This window comes from Protomyctophum parallelum (genome assembly GCF_964188405.1).
Source record: "Protomyctophum parallelum genome assembly, chromosome: 5".
In the NCBI taxonomy this organism is placed as follows: domain Eukaryota; kingdom Metazoa; phylum Chordata; class Actinopteri; order Myctophiformes; family Myctophidae; genus Protomyctophum; species Protomyctophum parallelum.
Window position 1 is genome coordinate 9,396,326 of NC_139702.1, and position 22,580 is coordinate 9,418,905.

Sequence of the window (22,580 nt, forward strand, 5' to 3'; positions counted from 1 at the left end):
ACAATATTTGTATCCGGGATGTAGTGGAGTAGAATAAAAAGTAATAGAAATTGGAAATACCAAGTAAAGTACAAATACCTCAAAATTGTACTTAAGTAAATGTACTTACTTACTTTAAACCACTGACGTCACATTGATGACGTAAATCTAGGCGCATCTGATGACATCACGGCTACACTATATATATTACTAAAAACTGTCACTCAGTTATTGTGTCAGATACCAGATACTTTTGACAGAAGTCAGAACAACAGATCCCAGCTATAAAGTAGACTACCCATTTGGCAGTTATTTTCATTTTCATTCAGCATGGAGTCCACCGTCTCCAATTACTATCCACCGGTGAAACCCACAAGGTATTATTCAAAGTTTTACCCCTCAGCTAAGCAGGAGATGAAGGCTCTAAAGCATCCAATGCGGACAATCGGGCCAGCCAAAGTTGATGTGCCACAGCCAGAAAACTTCCTACGAAAGCATTCCAAGGAGCCTAGGCTCCCTCGGATTCAAAGGTATGAAAGAGACTGTAACATGCATAGAAGGAAACCAGAGGTTCCTAGGAGAACGGATATGCCACTCATGGGCATTCAAAGCAATCAGAATTATGTGGAGACAAATATCTTGGAGAATATGTATGCAGTACCGAAGAAGCGGCAGGCTATCTATGCAGACACAAGGTGGGGAGACAAGCATCTACTAATGGATTCAGGACTTATTCCCAAATACATCTTGAAAAAGGACTACGGAGAAGTCCCTGAGTACATAAAGGAGCGCAAGGAAGTGATCAGGAAATTAGAGGATGCGTATAAGGAATATGTTAGAGAACAGAAGAGGAAGGAAGCCCCGATGTCTAAGGATGAGCGAGATACTGTCCTTGAGGGCCTGAGGAAGAACTTTGAAGACCTGTATGGTCAGTACCAGTGCCTTCCAATTATCAAAGATACCCCCGGGAAAGAGGCCCGGAAAATACGCCTGGAGGCTGCAATGAATCAAATGGAGAGCGACATTAATCTCATGGACAGAAATGAGACCATCTACGTAGCCGACGGTCCCGAAGACGGGCTTCGTTGGGAGACTCGGAAGCCAGGAAAGGCCTACCTAGTGCAGCTGGAAGAAGAGACCAGGCGGCGAGAGGAGGCATATGACGAGTACGTTAAAAAACGGATGGCGCAGGAAGGCATGGTAGAGGTGTCCAAGGAGGAGCGAGAAATAGCCATCGATGGCCTGCAGCAGAAGTTTGAAGAGCTTTATCATCAGTTCCAGTGTCTACCGATTGTAGAAGATACCCTTGGGAAAATTAAAAACAAGCAACGCCTGCACGATGCACTGAATAAAGTAGAGGATGACCTTAATTGCCTTAAGAGAAACGAGACCATCTACATAGCCCGCAGCCCCGTAGACATGGACAGGCTGTTGGAGAAGCCTGAGCCTAGCAGAAGAAGGGACAAGGTAGTAAAAGGTAAGTTTGGCGGGTCTGACCGAGGGAGAAACCATGGTGTGCACAAGAACCTCCACAAGGCCGAGTTCTTAGCCTGATGCCAGCCTGAAGAAGCAGTCTATACTCTGTGGAGTGGGCAGAATCTGTGGTCTGGATCCAGGCAACAGAGTTCATAGTTTTTAAATAATCTTTAAAGTTTTTATTTAGTTTTTCAATTTGGTGTTTGATTTAAATTTAGTTTTAGTTGGTGTAATGTAGTGTTGCATTGGTCATTGCACGCAGTACCACACTGTCCCCCTGAAGATTTCTCAGAAGCACAAGCTCTCACAAAATATCCTGTAGTGTTCTGTGTTAAGTGACCTGCGCCTGGCGTCTTAAAATGGCGTCCCACCAATGATGAAATCACCAATGTAACACTGGGTTTATGAGTGTAGATGAAGTTTTCGTTTTAGGAAATTACTAGCTTTAGTTTGGTTTTTATTTTGAAGTTTTTTCGAAACGATGTTGATTTGTTCATTGTGAATATAAGCATATAATCAGCCAGTATGAATGAGACATCACTAAATGAATAGCTTGATGTGAATTTTTTGGAACACACTTTTGTTCGTTTTTAACCCACAAACTAGACCCATGGCTTTTTTTTACAGTCTAACTGGGGTTAATCTTGCAAACCACTGAACCAGTCAGCACCAACTTTCGTTTTGCACACACTTTTTATTTAGCTGATTTTTATATTTTTGGGAATTTGTCATTTATAAATTATAATAATGGAAATCCATGGTGGCCGGATCTGCCTTTAACCTCTGCCCAAATATTGAAGGAAGTAAATCCTCAAATATCTTTTCCACAGATTTTTCTTTTGGAGGTGAATATTTTTGAATACATTTTGTTGTGAATCAATTCATAATAATCTCAGAACTACCGTCCCGAACCACAAATCAGTCTTTCCCAAATGTGGAGTTCCAAACTGATACCATCAACATTATGTGATTCTCTGTAGGTTGGCCCTAATCTCACAATATACAATTGTGTGTATATAATCTAAACATCTAGTTTTATAACGGGTAAATACAAGTCATGGAGTCATTACTTAATTGTCCAAATATGGAATGAATTCTACCCTGCCTGGCTGAGATATGCACTCTACTGAGCTTACCTTTCTATTTGTGAAATATTTTGCTGGTTGCAAATCTATATGTGGGAGGGAGAGCTGTCTACAAATTAATCTGTCAATTCCCTTTTTGTCTGGCTGGGTCTAGTTGCATAAACCACAGGACCCAGGGTGCCACGTTTCTTGTGCATGCTTAGTAGGCCAAGTAACTCCAGTGCAAGAACCGCGAGGCACCAGAACAGTGGCAGGACTGCTGAGCAACCAAATATCACAGAACATACTGTATTACACCATGAGAAAGAGAAAGGATCTAGCCACTTGAACGCTTGCATCATATACAAGCGTCCCTACCCTAATCTGCGTTGGCAAAAATAGCCAAGAAATTTCCCCTCCGATGAACACAAACATTGGCTGATGATTGGCTGATCACCCCCTAGCGATGATTTGATTGGTGAGCAAAGTATTGAAGATAAAAGTGAGGGCAGAAAAGTGAAGACGCCAAAAGTGATTAAACCGGAATTACATTTGTGATGATTTGATTGGCTGAGCACAGAATGTGATGTAAGATGATGTATGATGATAAGTGTGAGTGTGGGCACTAGCCCCTCCAGCTTGGCAGCCAAGTCCATGGACTTTTAATGTTTGTTGAGAGCATTAAATGTGACGTTATGTGGCAGCCAAGTCTATGGATTTTTGTGGCAGTTATTTTGTGGCAAGGGTTGGGGTCAGCCATCACATTTTAGCATAACCTTTGTAGGCTTACTATCCTTACTGTTAGCAAACCTTTTAATAAAGTATTCAATCAACCAAATCAATAGGCTAACTAACACACTGTTGATGAACAGTTTACAGTGTGTTGTGGGAAGGAAGACAGACATTACAAGTAAAAGTCATTCAAAATGTACTTGAGTGAAAGTACAAAAGTATTGGCATCAAAATGTACTTAAAGGAACAAAAGTAAAAGTAGGCTACTAATTATGCAGAATGTCCCATTTGAAGTTTTCAAATAGGCTTCAAATGGAAGAAATGTATAGATAGGGTTGAAGCAGTTAATGTATGTTTTGTAATGATAATCAAAATCTACAAAGTATAACTAGTAACTAAAGTGTTCAAATAAATGTAGTAAAAGTACAAATACTTAAAAGTAAAAGTTAAAAAGTACTATATTTGCCTCTAAGATGTAGTGGACTAGAAGTAAAAGTACTTGAAATGGGAAAAAAGTACAGTACCCTATTTAGTCTTACAACAAATTGAAAGTATATTGAACTAAATACTCACATAACGCGTCACATTGCAATGCACTGTGAGCTTGTAGATCTGCTATTTTTCAGGACTCCAGCTTTAAGGGTTTGTGCAAACACACACACACACACACACACACACACACACACACACACACACACACACACACACACACACACACACACACACACACACACACACACACACACACACACACACACACACACACACACACACACACTCACACACACACACACACACACACACACACACATAAGACATTTAAGCACTCTTGCAGGTTGCAATGTGATGTCAGGAGTCAGGACACACATCCAACAAACTGGAAATCCACCTGAAATGTTGTTGCATATTTCGGCCACACGCCGGCGCCATTGTGTGAAAGAACACTCACCCGTGTGTGTAAGCAACCTGCTCACAGCTAGGCCTGGAGAACTGAAAGGCTTTTGTTTTGACTTATTTGCTGGTTTAAAATGGGTTAGAAATGTAATTTCAACATTCCTATAGGTAGGGAGATATCGGTTCTTGCGTCTTCGGATTGGGAAACATATGTGTGTGAACACATACCAGACAAGCGCAGAGTGAACTGTAGCCTATATAGACAGTCAAGAACACGCTCGAAAAGGCACAGAGCAATGTTCAACGGTGACCCACTGCTCTACTTGAATACTGCAATGCCCACGTGACGTACGTGTGGCACTCTCTCCTGCACAGCTGTTAATGTGAGTCATAGGAGGCCTTAGCTATGTTTCACCAGTTTCAATTGAAACGGGCCTCCACCCTCCGAGCTCCAACTGAACGTCAGGCGTCAGTCAACCCCCACCACTCTTGGCCCTCTCTCTCTCTCTATCTCGCTCACTCCCTTGCTCTCTCCCACAAGGTTAAGTTACACCTATTTTATGTTAATAACATGGGTAAAATGTGCAGCATTGGGAGGTAAAGGGGAGACACTTTAATTGTGAAGGGACGACAGGATGAGAAGAGGAGGTGTTGGTGCTAATTGTCGAGAGTAATGTCTGCGTGTGATATTGAACAGTCAAACTATTTGTATCAATACGGCTGTATCAACAAAATGCTTATGTAGGTATATGGCGGCCTCATATTTGGTCTTGAAACGGGCCTCCAGATTCCTAAGGCCGCCCCTGTCTGGAGTCCAAACTACCAACATCCATAACTCCACCGATTTGTGTAAAAAGTGTATGTACATGATAATCTAAAGCCAGGTGCTGAGTTCATACTCAACAAACATTGGATTTAACTTAATTTGGTATGTTTTTTTTATTTATAATTCAAGTGAGCTATGTTTATCTGTTCAGATCATCTTTTTCCCATCATCAGTAATAGTATCATTGGACTCCTTGCATAGATTGAACAAAATATGAGATAGCCTGTGCAGTAGGCCTACTGGTTTGCAATACAGTTTGTTTTTAATTTATTGGGTGACTGATGAGCTTTTTGATGCACTTTTATTATTGTTAGAAAACATACATCTGTGAACTGGATGAAATCCTATACCTGGAGAGAGGAGAACAGGTGTTGGATGTGTGCATTCCTCAAGGAAGCATACTAGGGCCTTTACTGTTCCTAATTTACGTAAACGACATGATATCAGCATGTGACCGAGCTTGGATAACAAACATTTGTCACCTGGTAAAAGTGAATCCAACCTCAGTAAGGCCACAGACTTTACAATCAGAGTGGGTGACACAATGTTATCACAAGGACAAAAGAGATGACCCATCTGGATTGTTTTAGATAACAATCTTTCTGCTGATTGAATGGCAACAAAAGAAATCAAGAAAGTCAACAAAGAAGAGTTTGTCTCCTCGTTGGTCAGTATAGGAATGCACTGAAGACACTAAAGCTCAGGGGTGGCCACACATTTTTGACTTGAGAGCTATAAAATAACCAGCTCAACAAGATCTACCCAGCAAAAAATATATATTATTCCATTGCTGAAAATAGTTTAAACTGTACCTTGCGTTACATATAAGACAAACACAAATGGAACGGGGAAATGGAATTTGTATTGGTTTTATTTTTGTATATAACTTTGTAATACTGACGCTTGTGCGCAACACTCTTGAAAAAGTATTGCTTTGTGGGTTTGAGCGGACATGCCCTTTTGATGTCAATCAAACAAGTCACCTTAATTCAAATGGCAGATAATTTTTTTTATATATTAAAATTATATATATTTAAATATAAATATAAATTAATCAGACTACTACTAGACCTCACACCTATAGGACTCAATTCAATTCAAAGGAGTTATATTGGCATGAGAAAACATACGTTTACAAGTGTCACAATAAAATAAAAACAGTTGAGAATGGGGAAAGTAATAAAGTGGGGTACAGCATTTCGCAAACAGAGCTATGTCACATTGCATCATTACATATACACGTTATAACAGGGAATAAAGCACAGGACTCACCTAACCCCTGCTCATTGGGGCTGGATGGCTCCGTAGTCATAACAGAGCACCTGTCTTCTATATAGCTTGCCAGATCTTCCACTGTATTTCTGTAAATTTTCTTTATAGTGCTCAGAGTATTTATGATTTAAAAGCCCTCTGGGCGTTTTGTGTTCTCTTTTTAACATTAATGTAATTTACTGTAGGCTATACCTGTGTACTTTTTGCAAACTATAAAGTATACAATCAATCAATCAATCAATTAATCAATCAAACTTTTGGGCCCCTGGGCCTTGACTTGGCATGCCAGGGATCCAGCCGAGCTTGTCCAAACTCCAAACTAAAACATTGATTCTCAACGTGAGTCCCCCTCAAGGACCAGGGGTTCCCCAGTTAAATGTGGAACAGTTTAACCCACGTTAACCCTATTTCATACTTCAGCTATTATACACTGTAAATCCCTGGAACATGTGACACGTTTAAACCTAAACACCATGTGTGTATTAATAAAATGCCAAATGTTTATCAATGGTCATAAAATACAGTAGAACACGAGTTCACTCAAAGACCTCACGAGAACAGCTAGTGTTCAAATTCTAAACACCTATATGACTCAGACTGACTTTGATTGTAAAAACTAAACACGTTTATGTGTTTAAAAAGTGTTACGAGGCGATTAAACATGTTCTTCTGTTTATAATCTAAACACTGTGTGACACGTTTAAAAAGTGTTACAAATATGTGTTTAAAACAGTTTATAACCTAAACGCTTGGGTTTAGTGTGTAGAAAATACTAGCTATACAAGCTATAACAATGCATTGCGATGCGTTGTGTGTATATCTTTTAAACATTTCAAAGAATCTTCAAAGATTCTCATGGGGATCCCTGCATGGCAAATGCAGCAACGGAGCTTATATGTCTATATATGACAGACAAACAATACATATAGTTGACCTGCATGCATTCAGAGCTCCAAACAGGGTGAACCTGCAGAGTATATACAGAGAGGAGACACATGGCTCACAGCTGTGCTTGTGAACAGACATCAATCATGTCTCCCTATATCTGACATCAGCAACAGCAACCAAGATCCGTCATAGTTCACACACCAGATGGACAGGTGCATGTACAGTCAGCTGAGGACTGTGGGAAAGACAGTAGGCTAGAGAGGGATGCACAGCTACAGTAGGGCATTTCCATGTATTTATACTATAGTCTAAATGATCATGGTTTGGGAGTCTGGAGTCGGGAGCCACATGATTTTGGAGGAATCCCAGACCCCAGATGACAGTGACATTTAAAGACTTTTACAAAAATAAATGAAAATAAAAAAGAAACAATGAAATCATAAAAGACCATACTGCATCACATTCACAACTCACAAGTAGCCTATAATTTACAAACTGCCTAAAAACTGGTCAAACATTGGACAAATTGACAAATAATATAACAATTGTTTTTGGAAATCAGCTATTTTCACAATACTTATCTAACGGCTGCGATATTCGTTGTTGTTATATGCCTATGCAACAATAATTAAAGTGCTCAGAGCAGGATAGGATAGGCTATATCGTACGACGGTGTCGCAAGGCGTGTACTTTATAATTGTCAGCTTCTAATTATGATTCGTTTTTGGCAAGCCAACAACAAGCTATACGGAATATATGAGCGGGTCCTAATTCAGCACTGGTGGGGGAGTCTGTGAGAATAACGGGACACCTCTCCTCTTGTAATAAAGCCCCCCTCCGCTCCGTCACTCCGTGCCCTACTCCCCCGCAGACAGGAGTCAGGACAGATTCCTGTGTGCGCATTCCCGACGTGTCCCCTCCGAACGCGCGCAGCTGCAGAGGCGGCCGTGTGTGTGCGTGTGTGTGTATATGTGTGTCAGGACTGGAGTCAGGACAGGAGGAAGACGGTGTTTCTTTTAGAAAGGGTATTTTTAGCGTCCAGTTCGAGTTGCAGGCAGGCAGGCAGGCAGCAGCAGTGTGGTGTGGGAGTCTCAGCTCTTCTAGGGGAACAGTCAGTCAGTCTCCATCTCCCACCAAAGTGGACTGCAACACGAGAGAGCTGATCTGCGCGCACGGCGGACGATTTTACGGTGGAAATAATCATCATATTGATCACTGATCAGACATAGCGGACTGTCGCTGCCGCTGCTGCCACGCTCCGCGGGGGGGAAGCAATTAAAGCATCCTCCTCCTCCTCATCATCATCATCAGCCGGGACCTTTTCCATCACACAGACAGACACCTCGGTTCTTATCTCAGCGGCCGGCGTTACTCGTCGGGTCATTTTTGTGAGCCGTTCGTTGTTAACAACAAAACGGCCTGCCTGCTGCTGTTCTGACTGACCACACACGATGATGGCGATGGCCAGCGCCGGAGGAGGAGACGACCGCGAAGCGGGAGCGAACGGCCCGCAGCCAGACGAACAGGAGCCCGCAGCAGCAGCAGCACCAGAAGCCGGCGTGAGCCACTCCGAACCCGCCTGTCTGGAGGCACAGAAATGGATCGAGGTAAGTCGTATAGCTTATTGAGCTACTATTCTGGTCGAGCGAGCCCACATGAAGTTATAGAAAGTGGGATATATATATATCACCATTGTTATTTTAGGCCTATTATTATTATATTATTATTATTGCGCCGTCACCTGTTAAGGGGATCGCTGCAGTGTCGGGTTAACTGGCTACTCACTGCGTCTGCTCAGGACAATGCGGGGTTACCGCTTGTTTTGCAAGAGGAACGTGCTTAAGTTCCACACTATAGCCGTTCGGCTTCAGTTACTGTCTAAAGCCCAATTTTAGCGTAATTTAATAGAGCATAATTTGAGAGTTTTTTGTGTAAAATGGACCCCGGGTTCATTTGACTCGATCCATTTAGGCTTGATGTTGATGTTGTTTTACTCTTACACACATCCGCAACTGATACAATGCCTCGAACAGAGAGGAGAGGAGAGGAGGAGGAAGGAGTCAAGGACGGAAGGAATGTGTCCTCCGGTCCGGCGGTGGACCATTTGTCTTTTTACAATGTGTGTGTGTGTGTGTGTGTGTGTGTGTGTGTGTGGGGGGGGGGGGGCACAGGGGGGCACAGTTTGGCACTTTGCTGGCACTGTGTGACGTGCAATGGCACTGGCAGCACCCACGTGAAATCGGTGACCTATCTATCCAATTCTGTGACTCAGTCCATAGAAATAAAATAAAAAGGCCTGTTTAGTGTTTTCCTCTCACGCCAAGAGATTGAGAAACGCCCCCCCCCCCCCCCCCCCTCCCCTCCACTTCTTTCAAGCGTGAGGGGATTCCGGTTGCCATGGAGATGAAACCGGGGGACGGCACTACGCCACGACATCCTGACATGAGTTGATCACATTGTTGTCCTGGTTTCCATTTGCTCAGTGGTGGAAAAAGTATAGCTACTCAATTGTTTTACTTATAGGCTAAGTAAAAGTATACTGCAATGTAGGCTAGTATATACATTGTACTCCATTACAAGTAAAAGTCTGTAATTCAAAATGTACTTAAGTATAGGCATGTAGGCCTACCAAAAGTATAGGCTAATGCAGTCTGCAGAATGTCTCCTATCAAGTTTTCAAAATCTTTTGAAAATAGCAGATCTACCAGCTCACAATGCAAATGTATAAGCCTATAGGGCTGAAGTGGTTACTGTATATTTTGTAATAATAACCAAAATCTACAAAGTAACTAGTAACTACATTTTGGAGTAAAAGTAGCCTACAATATTTGGATCTGAGATGTAGTGGAGAGAAAGTAAAAGTATTGAAAGTTTTCACTGCATTTGCTGGTCATCACCAAGCAACAATCCACAGACCGACTCCCATCATTCTATATATATATAGTGTGTGTGTGTGTGTGTGTGTGTGTGTGTGTGTGTGTGTGTGTGTGTGTGTGTGTGTGTGTGTGTGTGTGTGTGTGTGTGTGTGTGTGTGTGTGTGTGTGTGTGTGTGTGTGTTTGTGTGTGTGCGTGCGTGCGTGTGCATGCGTGGTCCACACTGCGATGAATCAGGGTCTTTGCGATGCGAGTAGGCCTACACACACAATGCCCTATTTCTTTCGGCCTTAAATTTGGGTCTATGCAATGTGGGACAGTTTCATGAAAAAAACTTCAGGCAGCTTCTGTTCTGCAGTGACTGAAAAGCATTCACAGAGATTATGGAGGAACACAGGATGACACAGCTAGGATGCCATGATAATCACCCAAACCCCCAAAAATGTGTTTAGCCCCTCCTATCGGCTTCCTTTAGTTACACAACCCCCTCTCTCTGTCTTCTGGCCTCGTCTGTTTCTCTGCTATAGTCTCCTCTTCTCTTCTCTTCTGCACCCCCAACCCACCAACCCCCTCATCACAGTAATTACCTCAGTTTAACCACGTTCAACCTGGCAAGGCTGGCATCCCTATTTTGGGCAAAACTTTTCAAAGTTAGCAAAACATAAACAATCTACAAGCTTACACAGTTGTGAGCTTGTAGATCGGCTGTTATCGCCATTCATTGCACGACAAAGTACACAGTTGCTATGGCAGTTGGTCTCAACGTGGGGTTTGGGGACCCCCCCCAGTGGTCCTTGAGGGGGTCCAGGGTGGTCTCCATGCAGCTACAGTAAATGATTGATAGTTAGGAATGAACAAAGGGTCCCTTATAGGTCGTAATTCCATTTACTCCTAGAGTTAAAAGACTTCTTTTGAATTTGGATTAGATTGGGGTCCTGCAGAGACACAATGTAATGGCAGGTCTGTACGTATCCTGATTTAATATCAAAGTGGGTGAAAAAGGGTTGAGAATCACTTCTTCTTTCCTTGTCTTTTATGTGATTAGATGACATTTTCCCATTTCTTTACACAGTCCTTATGCGCATTATTATTGAACTCTGCAAGATCTTTTAAGCTGCACTGGTTGGATAGTAGTAGAGGGCAGACAAGGCAGTGCTGCATCGCATGGTCCTCTTCTCCACATTCACAGATGGTTGGGTCCGGTTTTGTGGCCCCATCTGGCCATAGCAGCGTTTGATCGCACAGTGGGACATGTTCGTCGGGTACTTTCACTCCCACCATCGCTCTGATGTGCCAGACTTAACATGGAACCAATCAATTGCTTCTCCTCACACGCCCTCTCACATATACTGTACTGTACTGTCCTGTCCCAGCTTGGAGTTAGGCCTACTGTTTCTGTGCATGAGGAACCCATTATTGCATGAGTGGCCCCATATCGTGGGCATACCTATTTGTTTGTTTGTTTATGACTCAAAGTCAGATCTCAATATGAAGTTGGAGATACCTTTTAATCAAGAAATGTGCTAAAATGAAACTTCCCAGCGGAGCATACGGTTTCAACAGTCAGCAGTCTAGAACAGTGATTCCCAAACTTTTTAGTCTGTGGACCAAAAGAGAAATATGTCTCCCCGGCCCGGGACCCAAGCAGTGAAAATAGCAGGTCAGCTATTTTAACTTCCGCCTTAAAAGTTGTCCGAGTCCCACACATGGGTCCTGACCATGTTTCCCCCTTTAGTTTCTAAAAGTACAGCCAGACAACCAGTGTTTCCTGTTATGTGACAACAGGACATAACTTATTAAGGACAACAAAAGATCTGGCGAGCAGATAGGGAGGAAAGGAAGCGGTAGAAAGGACATGATGGGAGACCCCAGGGAGAGAGGGAGCTGTGCTGCATGGGATTCCATCCAAGGCCACGTTGACGAGGGTGTGAATTCAGCTTCCAGCTTTAATTAAAAAACACAGCTGTCCAGCAGGCGACGGAGCTCCGCAGTCAGCAATGAGAAGACTCGGAGAGTCAGACAGTAAATACAGAGCGATTTAATCATGCCATGGTCATCACCAAGGTGACGGACAAATGAAAAACTACTCTGAGTTCCAGCCTGCTTCGCTGCTTCGCTGCGTTCCTGAGATTTGTTTAGTTCCTCCACTACTCAGTCTGGCCAGTAGGCTGTTGACTCGTATTTCATAACGTCACCTGTTGCGTAGCCACGTTGTTGCTATGCTGATACGTCATCAGCCAGCGCCACTTTGTTCATGCTTCTCACTTTTTACCGAAGGTTTTTACTCTCGAGTAAAACCTTCGGTAAAAAGTAAACACTAATTGTATTCAGTAGTGACAGTCCACTGTCAGATTCAGTAGTACAAAAAAACTGACAGCTGTGTGGGAGTTTAGTTGAAAGATACATACATTGCAGGGCAACAGCAGTAGCTGCGCAGTGCACATTGATACAACGTCCAACTGGTGTTTTTTCCCCCAAACCCTCCAAAGACAAATCAGAAGCTTACAAGTTTACATGTCCCGCCTACCTTGGAGATACTGTAGGACCCTTTCCAGACTGAGTAGCAGATTGACAAAACAAATCTCAGAACGCAGAGAAGCAGGCTGGAACCCAGGCTCTGATGACTTGAACCGCCAGCGTCCATATTCTGGGGGGAACATTAGCCAAAAATAGAAGTGGTGTAGAATGGGAAAAAGCAGTCCCAAGTACAGCGCCAACTCCGGTCCATTCTACAGAGTTTAAGTGGTTTAAAGATTTCAGCTAAAAAGAGTACAAGTCTGGTATCAATGTTGGTGAACAGAAGATAGGTTGTTCTGGTCAGTGTTTGGTAGTTAATGAGTATCACTCACACTGAAGCATAACAAATGTGTAATTTGCATGGGTCAATTGTTTAGAATATGCCATACATAGGATGGTTGGTTGTCACAATGGAGGGTACACAGACCCCCAGGGGTCCTTGAGGGGGTTCAGGGGGTCCCCAGTTGAATGATTTATAGGAATCAAATGGACCCTTGCATGTCTGTAACTCTGCGTGTGCACATTGAACCAAATTAACCTGTTGAATTAAATTCAGGATTTTATTGTGTAGGTTATTTTTTTTAACACGTTTTTAAAATGTATTTACCCAGGGCATATATGCTGAGCATGAGTGCTCTTTCTCAGCAACGCCCAGCACAATCACAGACACACACAAATAGATTAGTCTCAGAGATAAAACAAATACAATTGCCTGTCTGTCTGTCTGTCTGTCTGTCTGACCACAATGGAAACATTGGGGTCGATTAAGGACTTCTATGTTACTTACTTCTATATTACTAATCTAATTACAGTATTATGATCTGGGGGCGTGTAGTATGTCATATTGCAATTTTGGGCATGTTAAGAAGCGCTTTTGACACCCCGCGGAGTGCGCAAAACGGCCTTGAATTAGTCATGGGTGTGTTTAAGGCGTGTTTGAGACGTACCCAATCAACATGTCCGTACTATTCTCTTTACCAGTCAGCTGATGTCACATACGGAATGCGCACTTTGGGGGTCGTGGTATGACATTTCTTCAGGCTGGCACCATAGAAGACATGACATGCCTTTGTCACATTTGGGTTAATTATTCCTATTGCACTGCATGCTGTCACCTTTATGCCTCAAAAGAACAGACCCACCTTTCAGATCGGAATGGAATTGCGAGTAGATAGCAGCATATTGGCAAATTGCCAATCCATGCGTAATTAATTAATTCGATAACGATAGAACCATGTACCATACAGCGAATGAAAGCAAGATTCCTAAGGAATATGGAGATTTTTACATTTAATAAAACGGTTGAGAAATGAGAGAACCATGAGTGTTTATAGGCTAATATCAACGTTTTTTTATGAAAGACCAAACGGGCTGTGAACTTGAAGAGCTCAATCACCATCCCGGAAGAAATATAGCCTAGTGCATGCATGTATATGCACTGTTGCATACACACGCTCTTTATTTGTTTCTATTGAAAAACACCAGTAAAATAACGTTTATTATATTTTATTTCATTCAAGTCAAGGAATGAGTTGAATGCGTGCTGTAATGCTGTGGCCCCGATGGTATGGTCTTCGCTGAGTTCGCTCGTAGCATTTTATTGAAGAAGACTTGAATCGGGTGTGATACAGCATATGAAAGCACATTTCCCACGGATTATGGAGATGTTTTTATTTATTTTTAAGGTTGAGAAATGAAAGAATTATGGCCGTTTCTAATCTCAACATTTTTTTTAAATAGACGCAAAACGGCCATGTCTCATAGAAACAAGTAAATGGGTCTATAAAAATAAGCGCATATAACAGGGGTCTGTAACCTATTTTAAATGAAGTGCCATGTTTTTATTTTCTAAATAGTGAGTCTGCCATATCCAGATTAATTTGAATGACACCACATTAAAATAAAAAAACATATTTTGATTGTCCACAAATATAAATTTCTTCCTTCTTTTTAAATATGTTCTTGCACATTGTTATAATGATCATTATATATCCCCCTGCAGTCAGAGTTCATAGTTTTAATGAATGAATGTGATGCATTGTGAGCTGGTATAGATCTGCTATTTTCAAAAGTAATCTTTTTATTTAATTTTTGGATTAGCTGTCCTTAGTTGGGCAAATGCATTCATCTGGGGATCCTTGACATGGGAATGTGCTTGTTTTGCACTGGTTTAAACAACATTAGGAGAAAAGCCCAAATAACCACTTTAGAAACAAGAAAAGCAATCACACAGAAAGCAACTTTACAGAAAAATAAGCCGCTTATAATAAACAGACATGGCAACACTCTACCAGCTTCCCAGAGCCGCTCAAGTGTCAAATCAAACAGTGCTTTTTGCGTTTATGAGGTGGTCAGACCCACGTCTAATCGTTATGCGCTGAGTGTCTTTAGGTCAAGGGGCTTAATAGCAAATTGCGCAAAGCGAGAATAATTAACATATGGACACTCCCACAATGCTAAAATATTCAGGGACGCGGTATGCCAAATGTGTGTGCGTTCAACACGGGCCGAGTGCGTTCAACACGGGCCGATATGCCTTTCATAATATGAATGTGCGCAGAGCGAGGCCAATTTATGTATTTCCATTGGTAAACCGCACCTTCAAAATCGACCTGATTGTGTTAACTTATCCTTATAGCTTTTTTGACTGTACTGCCGTACTGTCAAACATGTAAATAAGATGTGGGAGCGAGGAGCGAGTGGAAGAGAAGAGATGAGTGGAAATGGCATAAACAAAAACATGGCATCACCGGAACACTGAACAAAGCTGAAACTTATTTCTTCGTAACTTTTGTACTAGCCCTAAGCGGGCATCAGTTTGTATGTTGAAAATGGCTGTTGCTTAGTTTGTAACTGCTAGTGTGAACTGAACTCGATCAGCATTAGTCTACTAGTGTGTTTTCCCCCATCTCCCTCCTTACGCTGTCTTCCAGTGTACTAATTCTCTGTTATTTCCAGGGTGCTCAGACTGACTAGTACTATTTCCAGGAGGTATATTTATATATGCTCTCACAGGTGGGGAGGACTCGGCGTTAACCATGCCACCTGTGTGTTCATGATACTACTCTGCATTTGTCTGTGGGTGTGTCTGTGGATGCCACATTTGTGTGTGTGTGTGTGTGTGTGTGTGTGTGTGTGTGTGTGTGTGTGTGTGTGTGTGTGTGTGTGTGTGTGCGTGTGTGCGTGCGTGCGTACGTGCATGCGTGTGTGTTGTGCGCATGTGTCTGTCTGTCTGTAGTTGTGAGGACTAAATGTCCCCATAGTAACCTATAGTGTTAGAAATAGACACTGTGAGAACACAAGTGTAATGTTTTGACAGTTAGGCCGTTAGGTGTATAATTAGGAAAAAGGTTGGGGTTAGAGTTAAAATTAGGCATTTATGGGTTATGTTTACACAGCCGAGTGCTCCCCCAACCCCTGTGTCAGCCAATCAGAAGCCGTGTCTTCCCCCACTCATCCTAGAGTACAATTATCACTTTTATACTTAGTTGTCGAACATCGCACTGTGACACGTTGTGTACTTTTAGATCAACTATTTTCTGCATGTGACACCAGAACACTATATAACTCAGGTTTTAGGTTTAGGGTAAAAAATGGCATAACATTTTGATGAAAATGAAAATGTCTGCGTGCGTGTGTACAGTATGTGCATGCGTGCATACATGCATGCATAAATATATAGAGGGTATGCACGATTACACGTGACATCATCATCGTACCTGGAAGTTATGCGGAAACGCAGTCCTGAGTGGCAAAAAACTACTTTCTGGCCTTGACAGCCCATACTGTACATCCAAAGAGAAACGTCCTACATTAAACAACGTTAAACGGCATTAAACTCACTTTGCCGTTCACTTTATGGATGTGCATACCCTCTATTATTGAACACCCTTATCGTCTGTGTGCTGGTTAGAAAAATATTGAACCAATGAAAAGTATGAAAAAGCGCTTCTGACAAAACCAGCTAACTCCATTGGATCCTCAAATTGTCTGCCAAACGATTTAGCGCCCTCTCCCCTGCGTGACAGAGCAGCTGCAGAGGCATGGAGATACATCGTCAGCTGTTCTTGTCCATGATGGACAAAACCTCCTAACTCCACTTGAGCTGGAGGTTTCCTGAGAAATGTGCGCATGTGCACGTTGAATTTTGCGTTGACCAAACACCAGCTGTGCGTGGGTCATCTATGTACAGTACCGTATGACATTGCACACCAGATTCTTGGGACACACCCGGCTTGGGTGACATTGGGTCTCCATGGGAACACAACACCCCCCCAGCCTATCAGGTGTCAGCATCCCCAGGTTCCAGGCAGTATAGACCAATGGCTTGTCTCTCACCGGGTGATCAGAGCAGGAAATAAAGCCTGGCACACCACACTGACGAGACGACGCACCATGTGTTTGTAAAGGACGCAGGACTGGATTAGAATCTGTCTCCAACGGTCCAACCACACACATACTTTTCTTGCCGTGTCACTACTTATTATTATTAAGTTACACCAATATTCCTACAACTAATATAATTTTAAAGTACTTTCATTGTATTTTATAATAATAATATAATAATGTATTCTCAATTTGTCAATACATTCATATTCCATAGTACATCAGTGGTTCGCAAACAATTTAATTTAAAGGTCCCCCTGCTTGGTATGCATATTAGGCCACAGACCCCCCATAACTTTGAGGGTGTACAAATAGAACATTTGTACACTGTAGTTACAGACTGATAATCAGGACACATTTGGTTCCTGACTATCCTGAGTCCACTCCTGAGTCCTGACCCACTGGAACTCCTCTAAGGACCCCAGGGGGTCCCGGGCCTATAGACCCCACTTTGAGAACCTCTGTCATACAGAATTCATATCCATGGGTGGATTATTAATGCACAGGCTTGCCTGGGCTGAAGCCTAGGGGCTTCATTCACAATTGCCACCGAGTTTCCCCCCTTCCAAATGTACATTTTATATATTAAGTTCTGACCTGAGATCAGATTCTAAAAATGTCTTCTAAATCCTGACAGTTTTCTGAAAAAGCTATGTTTCTATGTCAGTGGTTCTTGAATTTTTCAAAAAGAGCAGACCTACAAGCTCGTAGCGCGCCGGCGCACTATGAGCTTGTAGATCTGCTATTTTTCAATAGCTAAAGCATAACATAATGCTAACACCAAAAGGGAATGTTAACTTGATAGATTCTGGGCCCTCCTTTGTCTGCCAAAAATATGTACACTTATTATGTGAAAAACGAAAACAGAAAAGCTTGGATTTGTTTAAAAACATCTTTTTGATTTGTTGGTTGTTGACTGGTTGCCTCATGCCTGCAGGTCCTGGTGCATAGTTGGCATATTGTCGTGGATGGATTTAGAAGACATGTCAGAGTTAAAAAAAAAAAGATGAGCTTTACAGTGAAACAAATTTGACATGGAGCTGATAGAACAACATGATCTGGAAATATTGAAAACAGTATTTGTAAACTAACTGGATATTTCAAGCCTGCTGCTGACATATGCTACCAATTTGAACTGCTAATGATACGCGTGACACACGAACACGGGCAGCCAGTCTACAAAACAGATATTAATTCCACTCCAGTGAGTTGGACATTGTGGAGGAGATGGTGTTAAAGTTTATCATCAACAGTGCAGCACATTACTGAAGTTAGCATGTTGCTATAGCCTAAGTCTTATATATGTCTTATAATAGCAACATACTGCATCAACTGGACTTTAGTTTATAAACCTCATTAATAATTTCACTGCCACAAATCACAAATAAAATGTAAGCATGCATGGGCTATGTGCTGTCCCACTGCCAGTCATTCAGTTTATTAGATAGGTTTGACACCCCCCTGATGTGTGTGCATTTAGCCTAGCTTTGATGTGTAATCAGGTGCCAATTGGGGTTCAGTAGTTTCAGGTGTGCAGGACAGCAGAAGTCAGTTTTTCTCCAGCAGCCACACACACACACGCACACGCACACGCACACACACACACACACACACACACACACACACACACACACACACACACACACACACACACACACACACACACACACACACAAGCTGCTACTGTCATTCTCAGTTTTTGGCTTGAAACCATCTCCTGTAAGTTTGTTTGTGTACAATTGCCTTGACTCATGTTTTGTAAGCTTGATCTAAGAGTTGTTTTGTGATATATATATGTTTAATCTTAGCCAATCAGGATGTAATATGGGAAATGGTGCAGAATTCCGTGTTGATCACATGACTATGGAGATAGTGTATACCGAATTGCGTGATGTATGGATGAAGTGTGTAATCAACAGAAACGTGTTTTGTCCAAATCGGCCTCATGGTGGCGCTATAACAGGCCGTTGTGGAATGTTTGGGGCACAGAGGTTCCTTGTTGGCATCCAGGAAGTGTGTGTGCACAGTTTGGCATGGATGGGGCCAGCGGTGCCGGAGATTAGCTGGTAACGGACACACACACACACACACACACACACACACACACACACACACACACACACACACACACACAGACGGAGTGCAAAACATATTCTCTCCCCATGCCTTTGGCCTGGTGGAGACAATAATGGAAGTATTGCACTGCTAGCCTGGCTAATATAAGCCAGTGTTAGTGTAATTCAGGTGTGGAATGATGACTGCGGTTTCACTCTCCGTCGCAGTCTGAAAAACCACCTCTACGTCTGCACTTCTAGCTCGTTGACTATTCAGATAGTTGCTAGCTCATGTAAATAACTGCAGAGTAACGGACTGCATTTGGAAAATCAGCGTTCTCCACCAAGGCCTCTTAACGTCGGATGCATCGTGTACGGGTGTGCCACAGGGGACACCCCGTTATACGGTATTTAAGTGGCAGATACAGGCAGAGACTAACTAATAATTTTAGTAATTGTTTCCTCAAAACCTCTCGGAATTGGCAAGAGGGAGAGAGAGAAGGGAGCCGAGAGGAAGAGAGAGAGAGAAGGCTCCCCCTTCTCTCTGAGATGAGAGAGGGAGAGAGGGAGGGCGAGGGAGAGAGAGAGAGAAGGGGAGAGAGAGAGGGAGACGAGAAGGGACTGAGAGGTAGGGATTGGGTCATAACGGGTGTTCTTTGAGGAATTGGCGATGAATGGGCTTTCGATCGGTGGCACCACGAAATGCACCACCACACTGCTATGCCCTGTAGGTTCAGGTGGTTGAGCGCTGGCTGACAGCAAACCAAACCTCTACTAACCTTTCTATGCGCTCTAGTAGGCTGAGAACATATAAGACTAGAAAAAGTGCCCTTCCGGGCACAGGTCTCCACCAGGTTATCCACAGATCCGTGCAGTTAGAGGTAAAAACACTTTTCGGCCAGTTATAGCGCCACCTTGAGGCTGAGTTGAAATTGTTCATGTGGCATTTCGTCCTCGGCCTAGTGGGAATGTGGGTGCACAATTTCACGGAAATCACGCGATGTGTTCATGATTTGCAGCATTTTGTTTGAAACTGAGCACTCCTGTGAACTTTGGAAGCCAATCTTAACCAATCAGGATGGAGTGTGATAAATCTGAAAGACCCGTTTTGTTGAATGGCTCTAGAGAGACTGTGTACCAATTTGCGTGATGTTTGGACAAAATCTGTAGGTGTACTGTGCAAAAAGTTGTTTTGCACAAAGCGGCCTCTTGGTGGCGCTATAACAGGCCGTTCTGGAAAGTTTGGGGCAGAGGTTCATCGTTGGCATCCAGGGAGTGTGTGTGCAAAATTTGGCATCGACCGGGTTAACGGTGAAGTTTTTGCACAAAGCGGCCTCTTGGTGGCGCTATAACAGGCCGTTCTGGAAAGTTTGGGGCAGAGGTTCATCGTTGGCATCCAGGGAGTGTGTGTGCAAAATTTGGCATCGACCGGGTTAACGGTGGCCGAGATTAGCCTGTCACGGACACACACACGGACGGACGGACGGACGGACGGACGGAGTGCAAAACATACTCTCCCCACATGCCTTCGGCCTGGTGGAGACAATAAGAGACACGAGGAGAACCATCAGGAGCCTCCCTCTGCTATAGTCTGCTCCATTAATTGTACCTTCTGTATTCTTTGTTGTTGTTTACCGGTAACTGAAAATAGAACAGAGACGTGTGCTCCTCAGTGGAGTGCAAATCTTCACCCACCTGGAGTCACACCGTGTGTGTGTGTGTGTGTGTGTGTGTGTGTGTGTGTGTGTGTGTGTGTGTGTGTGTGTGTGTGTGTGTGTGTGTGTGAAAGTCAAAGGGCAATAGGGGGAAGGGATATAATGAAGCACTATAATTACATCATTATGTTGCTAGCTCTTGTAAGCTGCTATTTTCAGGCGTCAACACCAGCGCACAACAAAGCATAAATGTACTTGTCTTACTGGATCTCTTGTGTCCACTATAGTCCTCCCTAACGTTTTCGTCTAGTTAAATGTCTTTTGGCCCAGGCCGTAGCGTAACGGTCTGGGCACCGGACTGGTAATCCAGTCGCAGTGTGCCGCGGGTTCGACTCCCGGACCCGACACGGCCTTTACTGCATGTCATCCCCCCATCTCTCTCCCGTTTCCTGTCAGCCTACTGTCTGTCCCTTCAAAAATCAATAAAAGGCGTAAGCCGCAAAAAAAATATCTTAAAAAAAAAAAAAAAAAAAAAAAAGAAAATGTCTTTTGACAAAGTCAAAAGTTTAGTCATAGTTTTAGTCATCATGGTTTAATTTTTATTTCGTTTTCGTCATTGAAAAAGTCATAGTTTTAGTGGACGAAATGAACAGTGCCAGAGTGCCAGGCTGTGTAATATGGAGACAAAACTTTGGACAGTGAACACAATGAATAGTTAGTGTGGCATGTCGTCATCACCAGGTCCTCACTGGGACAAATGCCATGGTCACAATGGTGTAGCCCTGAATTCCAGGTCATAGTCCAGACATCGCATACACAGACCAGCAGGGGCAGAGTGGAGACAATAGCCTGGAATGTAAGAGAACGTAACATACTTCCCACAGATGACATGCAGAAAACATGGCAAATATAAACCAAAAACTGCTGGGAGAATTGGAGACTGCTTTTTATTTTCAAAATAGTTACTTCATATCCTTCCCAAAACATGTATTTAGAACGTTGCAATATGTCATAGCACATTCGTTTCTTAAATGGTTTCAATTATGTCTTGACTTGCTTTGGCAATGTAAACGTATGTTTTATCATGCCAATAAAGCTCCTTTGAATTGAAATAGAATTTAATTGGCCCTCATATTTGACATTTATGTAATCAAGCCAAAGGCAAAGCACACAAATGCTCATTAAATGGCCTCAGATGGGAGCGTATATAAGCCTTCTGTTTTCCAAGGCATACAGTGGTAGCGGGGCTGTATGTAGGCTATACTGCATGTGTTACGCCAACATGTGCTGAAAAGGATGAGGCTGCACAGCTTTAGAAAAATATTATTAAAAGGTACAACCAACGTTTCGACTATGTGGTATGAATTAACAGATTAATTATTTTATTTAAGTGTCATGCCACCTCGTGCAGCCCATCTTTCATGGGATTATATGACATTCTTTCTTACAGTTACACTGATTCAGATATACAGTTCTTATTATACTGGTTTTAACATAAATTAAAATACAACAAATCAAAGCAAAACAAAACACAACTTAACATGCATATCCCTTACTGGCTGTACATGGCTTTTTTTACTCGGGTTCCAGGCTTTTCATACATATTTTGCAATTTAAATAGATCTCTTTCAAATACATTGTGTTGATAAATTGTGCATCATTCATATCCATCATATCAGCATAGTTTATATTACTAAACAGCTCTTCTCTGACCCTCCAATAAAAATAAACAATACAACACAAAATGATACTCATTCTCTATTTCATTGAGATCACACATTTGGCAGACTCGATCTTCTTCATCCAACCCAACATAACGACCTGTTTCAATATATAAAGTGGCAGCATCTTTTTTGCTTTGGCAGATGAAATAATACATGGTTTTCAGTGCAATATTCCTATTAAATTTCGTTTTTGGTTTACTCCAGATCTCTCTTCTGTATATAGTCTTCCTCATGGGTTG

At 42.5% G+C, this 22,580-nt stretch overlaps 1 protein-coding gene across 1 annotated transcript in view; it reads left to right on the top strand.

Moving 5' to 3' along the window:
- Positions 1 to 8,097: 8,097 nt before the first annotated feature.
- Positions 8,098 to 22,580, top strand: part of LOC310859486 (uncharacterized protein) — a 73,337-nt gene continuing 58,854 nt past the window's right edge. The window contains 1 exon segment of the mRNA XM_083766047.1: positions 8,098 to 8,738. Within this exon segment, the coding sequence (XP_083622173.1) occupies positions 8,583 to 8,738 (156 nt within the window). The 5' untranslated portion in view covers positions 8,098 to 8,582.